The 13,155-nt window shown below is 38.0% G+C and overlaps 1 protein-coding gene across 1 annotated transcript in view; it reads right to left on the minus strand.

The window, feature by feature from the left end:
* ARNTL2 (aryl hydrocarbon receptor nuclear translocator like 2) overlaps nt 1–13,155 on the minus strand; it is a 67,159-nt gene that overhangs the window by 33,814 nt on the left and 20,190 nt on the right. The window contains exons 2-4 of the mRNA XM_039547941.1: nt 9,920–10,067; nt 5,251–5,289; nt 3,115–3,272 (exon numbers count right to left, since the gene is read on the minus strand). Of these exons, the coding sequence (XP_039403875.1) occupies nt 3,115–3,272; nt 5,251–5,289; nt 9,920–10,067 (345 nt within the window). The remainder of the gene's footprint in view (nt 1–3,114; nt 3,273–5,250; nt 5,290–9,919; nt 10,068–13,155) is intronic.

Consider the following 13,155-nt stretch of genomic DNA (forward strand, 5'->3'; position numbering starts at 1 on the left):
CATGCACAAATAACCTTGAGATGCAATAGGTCAAGTAAGTGCAAAAAGGAGTTGGTACTCAGCAGCAATTTAGGTAACCAGTGCAAAATTGTAGAACAGATTTAAGCCAGACCACATCCACTAGCATGGAACTGTCAAACAGCACAGGCCATGACAGCCTTACTCCTGAAAAAAGTGCCCTGATACCTTAAGCAAGTGTTCAACATCTCGTTTTAGGTCTCCTCAGAAATAGCACCTCTAACAGAACTGTCCCCTTAGAAGCCCTCTACTCCAAACCCCACTACATCTTCCCTTCCCCAAATTGGATAATATTAAACAAACCAAGAACAGCCAAAATAACTGTCAGTATCACCACCAATTTGATTTTGTATTGCTTCTGTGTAGAACCGTTGTGTTTTTCATTTTAGAATAGATCATTCGTTACATATCATTAAGAATATCACTAAGTAATAAGGGAAGTGGTGTTTAGGAGAACTAAAGACACTTCTACCTACAAACAAATGAGAGATTAAACATTTTTGTAGTTCTAGTTTTGACAGATGTCTAACTTTATCTGAATCCTGCCCGCACCATCAAACATTGCTTAACATATGAAAAAGGTTCCACCATCCTTCTATATCCTGAGCTCTCTGCATGGCCTCTGTGTGTTAAGATCCATAAAAGTCTCCCCCTCTCTAAATACTGTTTGATGGAGCAATTCCTTCAGTCAGCCGCTTTTTGCATGTTCCCCCAGCTGCCCAATGGCATGCCTGCCATGGCAGATACTCTGGCTTCATTCTTAACATGTTTCAGATTATATTTCCATCTTTTCTGGATAACTTTAGAGACAAGGGGTTGTTAAACTCTCTGATGAATCTCGGCATGTGTTATAAATGCTTTCCATTTAATACCTAGTATTTTCTCCTGAGGCATTTAGACATGTCTAAATCTTTGGTGGATATCCAGCTCTCACATCCATACATTAGGAGGAGATAACATTTGAGTTGAAGATTAGCAGTTTGGTCTTTAACTAGTGGCTTTTTAATGACCAAATCTTTTTTCAGCTGTTGAATGCAGCTGCCACTTTGCTAATTCATGACATTATTTCCTTCTGAATATCCCCTGGGATAAACATTTTGAAAACAGCAGGCCTACATAACTTGCATCCAAGGATCCTAAAAGAGTTGGTTGAGAAGATCTCTAAAATCACTATTAATTTTTAACAAATCATGACGACTAGAAGACTGCTAACATTGTACCCATGTTCAAAAAGGGCAAGAGGGATGTCTTGGATAACTAGTTAGTTAGCTTGACACCAATCCCAGGCAAAATAATGGAAAAGCTGATACAGGATTAAAGGATGTGAATATAATTAACATCAGTCTATGCAGCTGTACAGAAAATAAGTCTTGTGAAACAAATCTGATTTCATTTTTTGATGACACAAACTTGGTTGATGCAGACGTAGATGTATTTAGACTTTTGTGAGGCATCTGACCTTACAACATTCTAATTAAAAAACTAGCACTATACAATATCAATACACCATGTTAAATGGAAGAACTGGCTAACTGACAGATCTCAAATTAGTAGTCATCAATGGGGACTCAGCATCAAATGGGAATGTTCCTAGTGGTGTTCTGCAGGGATCAGTTCTAGAACTGATGTTATTCAGTATTTTCATCAATGATCTAGAAGTAAATATAAAATCACTGCTATAAAACTTACTTGACACAGACCACTGGAGTACCAAATAATGAGGAGGAGAGGGTAATCATACAGACTGATGTGGATCGCTTGGTGACCTGGGCCCATTCAAACAAAACATGTTTCAATATAGCCAAATGCTGTAGTCTGAAGGTAAACAGAGTTTAACCCCTTGACATTTGGGGAATATAGAGTTTAGATTAGTTTACCAATTTACTGATGGCCCAATTGGGAAATTAAGGCAGGCACACCAGTAATACTGCACTTGGCCACAAGTGGATGTGCAAGGACAGCATGCACCTGTTACACAATCCTTGGATGTATGAACACGAGATCAGCGAGTAGGACCAGGAAGGTGAGTTTATCTCAATATATGGCACTAGTGAGAATGATACTGGAACACTGTACTTCTGGTATCCCCGCTTTAAAAAGAGAGATGGAAAAATTGGAGAGGGTAAAGAAAAATGCTACAGTAATGATCTGAGGACTGGAAAAAATGCCTTATAGTGAATGACTTTAAAGAGTTCAATCTGTTTAGTTTATCAAAACAAAGACCAAAAGGTGACTGGACTGTAGAAAATACCAGGTACTAAAGGGCCCTTTAATCTAGCAGAAAAAGATATAACAAGAACCAATGGCTGGAAATTAAAGCCAGACAAATTCAAATTAGAAATAAAGCACTTGCTTGACCCCCCCATTGTCTAGAGGAAGAATACTATTGCTTTGGAGAGGATGCATCATAGGACAACAAAAAAACCTGATTCTCTTGAATAAGTCACAAGAGCCAGAAGTTATGAGACTTTTATTGCAAAAGGAGGAAATTCTGATGTAACTGATAAGTTTACAAGTTATTTTTTACACTAATAAGAGCTTCAAAATCTAGAAGACCAGGTAAAAATAAAACTAGGAGCAGCTAAGAGAATTTAAACAGAACTAGTGTGTGTCCCCGTGTGTGTGTGTCCGTCCATCCTTATAGATATAACTAATGTATCACTGACAACAAATGAAGTGCATGCAAGAGTTCAAGATACACGTAAAACTACGTCTGGGGAAGACGACTTAGATATATGGCAATACAAATAATCAACAGCAAGAAACATGAGAGTAAATAAATCTAAAAGAGCAGACATGTTGACTCAGCTGAATTTTTGTTCCTAAACTTATGTTTCAAATGCAACCGCTTCTTTGCCACAGCATTTCACTCTAGTCTTTGCTATCACATTTCTTCCTAAATAACTAAATGTATGAACAACCTCTAAAATAACGTGCAATTTCTTCAAAATTCAATCTTTTGGTAAATATATTTAGTGAACCTGAGAGTTGAATTCTCTAAGTATAGATACAGAACCACTAACAGTTATATAACTGTAAAGAAATTCTATTGTGTAATTCCCATTAAAGGAATTATAAGATCAGTTTTTAATTTACCTTTTAATGACTTGAAATGCTGCACAGCCATTCGTAATACTGTAAGTTTGTCTAATTTACGTGCCATAGGATTGCACTGAGGTATCATAGCAGATAATTCTTCTATCAAGTTATTCATTTTATCTCTTCTTCGTTTTTCTGTTTGACTATGAGCTTCCCTAAGAAGAAAAGTATTTTAAGCAAAGTTCAAAATACATACATTTTTCACTAGATTTTCCCCTGTGCTATATACATCAACTTTATCAGGGGGACAGAGTGTATTGTGAGAAATAACACCATACTGAAACAACTTATATAGAACGCACATATTTGACAGCTAATTTGACACCTGATCCACCTGAAATATGCAGCAGCTGCTCATGGAAAATGGTGTGATGTGAAATTTTGAAAATAAAACCAAAGTAGCATGAACTTGCTCATAAGTGGTTGGAACAAAAGAGAAGTGGAGACTTTACATAGTGTTTTGTCTGTTCTTTCCCATAATGCTGAATTTGATTTTTACAAAAAACATTCCCCTCTATGTATACACCTGTGGCTCCACATTACTTTTAAGGACCAATTTTAAAGAAAATCTCTGGTTTTACAGACAAGTTAATTTTGACTTTTCTTCCAAAGCAACCAATTTTTTTGAAATATCTGGATTAGTTATCCCACAATAGTATTGTTTCTCCTTTTTCCCCCTCTCTAAAATCTTTGCATTTGCTTCTGTCCCATCCATCCCCAGACTAAAACTTTTTTCCTGATACCAGGTAGTCATTTACTCTGTTTGCCCTTTCCTCTGTGTCTATACAACAGAAGACAGAGACGTTGCTCTATAATGTAGCCATAGCTTTACAGTGGCACAGCTGCACCGCAGGAGTGCTGCTAGGACGGGCACCCTAAGCCGATGGGAGAGAGCTCTCCTGTCAATTACTCCAGTCCCTGAAAGCCTCACTAGCTATGTCAGTGGGAGAAGCTCTCCTGCTGATGTAGTGCTGTCCACACTGGCGCTTAGGTCAGTGTAACTTACATTGCTCAGGGGAGTGGCTTATTCACATCCCCAAGCGGCATAATTTATACCGATGTAGTGTGGTATATAACCTAATAGACAAACAAGTTGGGGGAAGTTCCCAGCTCAGTTGTATAACACCTGGAGAACCCAATAAACAGGTAGTTTACTGCAACTGGGATAGATGGATTCAGAGAACTGGATGGTGCAGAATGCATTTCACAGCTGTTAATGAACAAAAGGTTTTATGATTATCAGGCAAGAAAGGATATTAAGGTCACAAACAGGTTGCCCAATGAAGCTTCAGCAAAACAATGGAGGACTATACTACTGAACCAAGCCCTAAAATATTCCTCTCGTGAACTGCATGCATAACTTTATGTTTTTTGATTAGTGAACAGTAATTCAAAACAAAATTAAGAACAAAATGTGAAAATTAACAAAGAACATGATTTTATATACAGAATCTCACTAATCGCTGGAACACCCATTGAGAACCAAATTGTGTGTGTTTAACAAGTAAACCAAACAGCAAGGATAGTATATCACTAGGGAATTGTTGATTTAGTTTGACAATTACTGTTTAGATGTGAATGATCAGATATTAGTTCGAGTAAATATAAAAGGATGTTTATTAATTATTGTATAATAAAGATTTTGGTAATATGAGACCACAGTACAGGACTCTGCAATTAAATCTTTGCTGAGAAGAAAGGGATAACCAGAAATTTTTGTTTGTCAATGCCCCAGTGTGATGATTAGTGGATTATGGATTAGAAACATTTGACTGTCAAATTACAAAATTCTTCAAAGTCACAGAGGTAGAGCCTCAAATTTATACCAGCTGTCCCCTAGTTTAAACATGCCATGAATACATTACATTAACTAAGAAACACCTAGTAAAACCACAAGGTTGAAATTTTAAAGCCAAAGATGGGATTTAGCTATACAATTTACACTGCAGTAAATGGAAAACTAAACCCCCAATCAACTTTGAAATTTCAACATGAGTTTAGAAAAAAGTTTAAGAAAATTGGAAACATTAAGTATTTGAAAACTTATAACAAAACTATGAATTATGATTTTAGATTTTGGTAGATTCAGTCCCAGTAACTGGTAGAAAAATATACTTCTCCAAATTACTATACCTGAAATATTTAATTTTTACATGTTCTCCATCTTCACTCCTAGAAAAACAGAATATAATTTTATATTATATATTAAAAATTTAAAAAAACAGTACATTAATTTAAAAAGATACAGGAAATATTGCTTATTAATGCACAAAGTTCTAGAACTCTGAATTCTTTAGTAACTGTTCCATAACGCAAGACCAAAACATAATAAACTGCACTAAACTTAACTTTGAATGTTCACACAGTTTAAAATATTATAGTCTAATAATAATGGAACACACAATTAGTTTAGGCCCCACATTTGGTTTACCATAAATCTTGTAATTTGGTGAGAAATGTTCCACAGATTTTTAACACTCATACTACTGCCAAGAAAAACAAACCAACCACAGTTTACAATGGACCTAAAATATTTTGTACTTTGTTCAGTCAGCACATTTTTCTAAACATAGCAGTAACATTAGTGATACCAGTGTCTTAAAATATAAATGAAACAAATCTATATTGTCTTCTGTCAGGAGAAACTAGGAGGAAATGATAAACATTTGCCAATGGAATGAAAGTGGTCAGCATACAAAAATTCTGAAAAAAATTATTGACAAGTGTAAGAATATACTGTAGCTGGTACACTGTCACTGATCCGAATAACTTGCCCCTAACTCCCAGTCTCCCCGCCGCCGCCCCACCTCATCTTCCCCATCAACCAGGAATCTTGTCCTAACCCATTCCTTACTTCTTGCAGGTCTCTTACCCCCTGCATTCAAATCAGACAACTTTCTCTTCCACACTGCCTGGTCCCAAAAGGTGGTCAGTGACAGCACAGGAGGACAGGCTCCTTGTCTCAGTGCACAGACTGCAGAAACCCAGAGCAGCAATTGCAGGGAAAGTCCTGCTCAGTCATGAGCTGGAGAATGATCAGTGCAAGTGAAATCTTCAGGGAAATTCAGCACAGTTTCTGAGCACATAATCACAGAAAAGTAGAGTTGAACGGGACCTCAAGAGATCATGTAGTCCATCCTACAGTGCTGTGGCAGGACTACATATACCTAAGCGATTCCTGACAGATGTTTGTCTAATCTGTTCTTAGAAACCTCTCATAGTGGGGATTCCACTACCTCTCTTGGAAGCCTATTCCAGTACTTAACTATCCTTTGATAATTTTTCCTATTATCTAACCGTGACAGACCATACCCTTATGTTCACCACTTTTACAAAACTCTGATGCATTTTGTACAAAGTATGCCTTGTGAGGTATCATTTGAAAATTCATAATCTACTGAACATTATTGCCTTGATAGAATATGTGTAGCAACATTGTATGTAAAGTTCAAAGATTTTACTGTATGGCATTGCTGAGACATGCTCCAAGTTAAGAAAAGCAATCCAAACCAGTTCCTCAGGGAAAAACGGTTAGACAGCACCTCAACCAGATGTCAATATAATCAAGTGGACTATTACCCGGTAGAGCAGCCATTCTTTGGCAGAAAAAAAAAAGAGTCTGAGTAAGAAATTTACATTTTGGCAGTGGAACAGCAGGGGGTTGCTGTCCAAAACAGATTTGCTGATGCCTGAACCCAAGCTGGAGAGGATTCTCTCAAAGATAAATGCTTTAAGAAAGGGGAACAGAGAACACACATCACATCTCCCCTCGTCTTTACTCATGCATCATCAACATTTGAAAGACAAAGGAAACATCAATGAACTGGTCCTTACTGAAGGAATTTAGCCAGTAAAAGCAAGAGGTGAGAAAAACCTTTACTTTGAATGCATTTAGCTTGTTAAATTAGGTGTCAGTTTGCATTTTACCTTTTATTTCTTTGTAACCGATCCTGACTTTTATGCCTCATTATTTGTAATCACTTAAAATCTTTCTGTAATTAATAAACTTTTTGTTTTATCTAAACCAGCGTGTGTTTCGATTAAAATGTCTGGAGCCTCCATTTGAGATAACAGGATTTGTGCACATCATTTCCTATTAATGGAATGATGGACTTTCTATGAGCTTGTACTGCACAGAAGGAAAGAACTGGTCAGTACCAAGACGCACACTTCTGGGGACAAGTCTGGGACTGGGAATTTGTTGGTGTCATTCTACAATATAATTCAAGAGTGAATGGCTAGAAGCGCTCATATCATTCAGCTTGGTGTGATTTTGTATGCTAGAAGTTGTGTGTGAACAGGCCGAGAGGGACTGTTCTCACAGCAAAGCAGTGTGAAATGCACCCCCGGTTCTAGGGTTGAGAGGATACAGCTGTTCAACTGTCCAGATTGTACCCTGGAGAATGTCACCCTAACCTAAATCTCCTTTGTTGCTGATCAAACCAATTAGTTCTTGTCTTACTTTCAGTGGACATAAAGAACAATCAGTGACTGGCCTCTTCATAACAGCACTTAAGATATTTGAAGACTATTATCAGGTCCTCAACAGTCTTCTCTTCTCAAGACTACACCTGTCCAGTTTTTTTTTTTAAACCTTTCATCATAGTTCAGATTTTCTAAACCTTTTATAATTTATATTGCTCTCCTCTGGAATCTCTCCGATTTGTCCACATCTATCTTAAAGTATTGGACACAGTATTCTAGCTGAGGCCTCATGTAGTACGGGACAATTACCTCCCATGTCTTACATATAACACTCCTGTTAATGCACCCCAGAATATTAGCCTTTTTCGCAATTGCATCACATCATTGGCTAATATTCAATTTTGATTGACTATAGTCCCCAGGTACTTTTCCGTAGTACTAATGCCCAGCCAGTTAGTTCCCATTTTGTGGTTCTTCATTTGATTTTTATTTAAGTGTATTACTTTGCACTTGTCTTTACTGAATTTTGTATGGTTGATTCAGACCAATTCAGGATGCTTCCAGCATCCCTTTTTCCCTGCTCCTCTCCCCAGGGCAATGTATGGGGCAGGAACTTCCCCAACTCTCAAGGGACGCATGTGGGTTCTCCCCAACCATCCCTGAGATACAGCATATGGTGCCATGGCCCACCTCCCTGGGATAACAGCCTTCTATTGCTAGCTAATATAGTTAATTTCTGTAGCTCAAGCTGTCTTGCAGTGCTGAAACTTTAGAGTTCAAACTCTGCTGATGCTGCATGATTTGGGCAGCCAGGAGAGGGTAGAAAGATGAGGGCAGTTTTACAACCAAGTTCTGTGGTATACCTTTTTCTTTTTTTAAAAGACATCTTCAAAATTACATACAATAAAAGTAAGTGAATTTTCTACATAAATAAATCACTTGAAACGTCAGACTTGTTGACATGCAACCTTAATTCTGTCTCCACGGGCTCAGGATAGTGTACGAGCATGCTATTAAAAACTATTTTTTTAAATAAGAACCTGCCTCTTAAGTGCAGTGGTCCAATGAATGGGGGGCAGAATTAAGGTTGCCTGCACAATCCAATCAGGAATTTCCTGACTTTTGAATATATTTTTGTACACAACTGATGTTTAATTTCTGAGGCATTATACATTTGAATTATAGTACACTGTACCAGAAATTTGGCTATATAAGCTGTCTAAACAAATTTTAGTCAGTGAGGTCTAGTTGGCTCAGGGAATTCTCAATAACTAGATTTAGAGTACTTCAGAAACTCTAGATTCCTGGTTAAAATTAGTACACAGTAATTATCTGTCATGGACTTGAAAAACTGACTTTTCGTTGAGTTTGAAATTTCCCATGGAACATTGGAATCCTATGACATAAGTTCCGCAGGAGCTAAAGCTGTTAATTTTTCAGAAATGGATTTGTTTGGACTATTTATTTAAAAACCTTAAGAAGTGCAGGGAACATCTGAACATATGTGACAGTGGAAGTCAAATGTTTACATTCTGGACACACAGTGTAATTTGTTGAGGTTCAGGAAAAGAAACTGCTTTCACTGGTACAAGTGCAGCATGGCAATTTTATTTTCATTTCATCAACATGATGATTCTCAAGCTGTAGTCTGTGGACTAAAAGAAGACTAGAGAGAGCTTGGTCCTGCGTGCTGACTCCCTTCCTTCCTTGCAGGAACTGCTAAACAACATTCAAAATACACCTTAAAGTACAATACTTTCCTAACAGTATTTTCCATGTACGGAATCGCTGTAGCTGGGATGTTATGTGCTCGTGGATGGGAGAGGAGCAGTCCACAGGATAATCTCAGTATTACAGCATGTTCCACATTATGAAAGAGTTTGAAAACTCCAGCATCAAATCTTTCTAGGTTGCACTTCTGTCTAGATGCTTCTGTGACTGCCTACCCACTTCATCATTACGCCAGCACCATATTTTGCCAATCAACCAGACACTTTAAGTGATATTCTTGTTTGTATTTGTAATAAAACCCTATGCTACAGGTTAGCATGCCTTTACTGAAAAAAGGGAGATCGAAAAAAGTTACGGTTTGAAATTCTAGCCCCAGAGGTATACTACCAAGGTCTTGGACCAGAAAATGCCATTATAGAAATCCACCTAAAATCAACTCCAGGGAGTCAGGACCCCCATCTGTCTACAGTTCTTGATCGCCCAGGATTTCCAAAGAATGGATGTGCAATATTGTTTTCCTTTAAAATAAATATAATGTAATGGGAAATGGCACAAAAACGTGATGAAGTTAAGCAAGAACAGATGCTTGCCTCCAACTGGTATTGTCTCATCATGATGTAGAGAAGAGTAGAAGCAGATCACTTACTGGTTATCAAAATCACTTCCTTTGCGCTTTTTTGGAAACTCAACAGTAAATGTGTTGAACGAACAGGCAGTGGCAGGGTTGGTTATTGGATTCATAAGGGTGGAGACTGCAGAGGCAACACATTGGCTCCCTTCCATCACAAGATTATCTGTAAATGAAAAAAATCACCACAATAAAGCAGAAGAGTATTATTTGTTCATTTTTATATTGATCTTAAAAAAAACAATTCTCCATGAAAAAGTACCTCTTCCAGAGCTCTTGGTGCCTTTGAGATACACTTAAATCCACAATACTAAAATGGTACAATATAAATTGTCAAATGAAGCAGCATTTTCCCTTTCCCCCTAACCCTAATAAAACTTCATCTAACTACCAGTCATTAGCACCAATAATACTTAAAATGCATTCCCCAAATGCACAATCCCACCAGCTACAATCCCATCCTGTAATATCTCACACTTCCAAAAAATGCATGCTTATACAGATGAGCTTTCTAGAGTGAGCAGAAGATCAAAATATTGGGGCTTTTTCAAGCCAGGGACCAAGCACAAACAAAACCTTACATGGATACACATACAGTATATAAAGACACTCTAAATGACTAACAAATTTCTAAAGCTCTATACTTTAAAAACCAGCTAGGCATCCTAAAAATATTTTGTACAAATGGAATCACAGAAATGTATGACTGGAAAGGATCTTGAGAAGTGACGAAGTCCAGCTCCCTGCACTGAGGTATGGCCAAATAAACCTAGACCATTCCTGATAGGTGTTTGTCCAATCTGTTTTTAAAAACCTGCAATGATGGGGATTCCACAACCTCCCTTGGAAGCCTATTCCAGAGCTTAGCTATCCTTATAGTTAGAACACTTTTCTTCACAGCTAACCTAAATCTCCATTGCTGCAAATTAATCCCATTACTTCTTGTTCTATCTTCAGTGGACATGGAAAACAATCACAGTCCTCTTATAACAGCCCTTAACATATCTGAAGACTTATCAAGTCCCCACTCAGTCTTCTTTTCTCAACACTAAACACGCCCAATTCTTTCAACTTTTCCTCATAGGTCAGGTTTTCTAACCTTTCATCATTTTTGTTCTCTCCTCTGGACTCTGTCCAATTTATCCACATCTTTTCTAACGTCTGGTGCCCAGAATTGTACCAAGTACTCCAGCTGGGGCCTCATGAGTGATGAGTACAGGACAGTTACCTCCCATGTCTTACATACAATACTCCTGTTAATACACTCCAGGATGCTATTAGCCTCTCTCACAACTGCGTCACATTGTTGACTCATGCTCAATTTGTGATCCACTATAACTGCCCTGATCCTTTTCAGTATTACCACCAGCTATCCCCCATTTTGTGGTTATGCATTTGACTTTTCCTTCCTAAGCAAAGTACTTTGCATTTATCTTTATTGGATTTCATCTTGTTGATTTGAGACCAATTCTCCAATTTATCAAGGTCATTTTTTACTTCTAATCCTGTCCTTCAAAGTGCTTGCAACCCCTCCCCGCTTGGTGTCATCCACAAATTTTATAAGCATTCTTCCCATTCCATTATAGTACTGGACCCTTGTGGGATCCTATTAGATATGCCCTTCCAGCTTAACAGTTAACCACTAGTAACTACTCTTTCAATCAGTTGTGCACCCACTTTATAGTAGTTTCATGTAGACTGCATTTCCCAAGGTTGCTTATGAGAATAGTAGGTGGGACTGTGTCAAAATACTTACTAAAAATCAAGATACATCATGTCTATTGCTTCCCCTTATCTACCAACCCAGTAACACTATCAAAGAAGGAAATTAGGTTGGTTTGGCATGATTTTTGTTTGAAAAATCCATGCTGGCTAGTCTTTATAATTTTATTATCCTCTAGATGCTTACAAATTGATTAATTATTGTTCAAGTATTGAAGTGAGGCTGACTAATCCATAATTCTCCAGGTCCTCTGTTCCCTTTTTTAAAGATAGGTACTATGTTTTCCCTTCTGCATTTCCTCTGGGTCCTCACCCATCCTCCATGAAGGTAATTGCTAATGGTTCCAAGCTTGCTTCAGCTAGTTCTTTAAGTATCCCAGATGAATTTCATCAGGACCTGCTGACTTGACTACCTCTAACTTATCTAAATATTCTTTAACCTGTTCTTTCCCAATTTTGACCTGTGTTCCTTCCCCCTTATTAAAATTAACTGTGTTGAGTATCTGGTCACCATTAACCTTTTTAGTGAAGAATGAAGCAAAATAGGCATTAACACTTCAGTCTTCCTGATGGGATCAGTTAACTTTCCTTCCCCACATAGTAAATTATTTACTACCATTTTCAAATCAAGCAAGAAAAAGTTACACATGTGTACGTAGGTACCTGTAATTCTTCAAGATGGGTTGGCCATCAGACATACTCCATTTAAGGTATGTGTGATAGGTTGGGTCACAGAGATCCCCTTGGGACTGTCACCTGATGGGTTCAGAGGTAGTCTCAGCACGTTTTCCCTGCCAGCTTGGGACTTCAGAACCCTGCCTTGTTGAGCCAGGCACGCTAGCCTGCTGCAAACACAGGCCTAGGTCTGAATCACGTCCCCAAAGCTGCAGACTTAACTGAAAAAAGCTTAAGTGCTCCTGTCTCCAGCACCACCCAGATACCCAGTTCCCAATGGGATCCAACCCCCAAATAAATCTGTTTTACTCTGTATAAAGCTTATACAGGGTAAACTCAAATTGTCCATCCTCTATAACACTGATAGAGAGATATGCACAGCTGTTTGGTCCTCCAGGCATTAATTACTTACTCTGGATCAATTAATAAGCAAAAGTGATTTTATTAAGTATAATAAGTAGTATTTAAGTGGTTCCAAGTAGTAACAGATAGAACAAAGTAAAACAAAACACTCAAGTCTAAGTCCAATACACCAAGAAACCGATTACAGATAAAATCTTACCCTCAGAGATGTTCCAAAAAGCTTCTTTCACAGACAAACTCCTTCCTGGTCTGGGCCTAATCCTTTCCCCTGTACAATTCTTGTTAGCTCCAGCTCAGGTTGTAACTAGGGGATTTCTCATGACTGTAACATCCTTTGTTCTGTTCCATCCCTTTTTATAGCTTTGGCACAAGGTGGAAATCTTTTGTCTCTCTGGGTCCCCACCCCTTCTAAATGGAAAAGCACCAGGTTTAAGATGGATTTCAGTACCAGGTGACACGGATCACATGACCTGTGAGACCCCCAAGCCTTCATT

The sequence above is a fragment of the Mauremys reevesii genome, linkage group 1 (assembly GCF_016161935.1).
Source record: "Mauremys reevesii isolate NIE-2019 linkage group 1, ASM1616193v1, whole genome shotgun sequence".
NCBI classification, from domain to species: domain Eukaryota; kingdom Metazoa; phylum Chordata; order Testudines; family Geoemydidae; genus Mauremys; species Mauremys reevesii.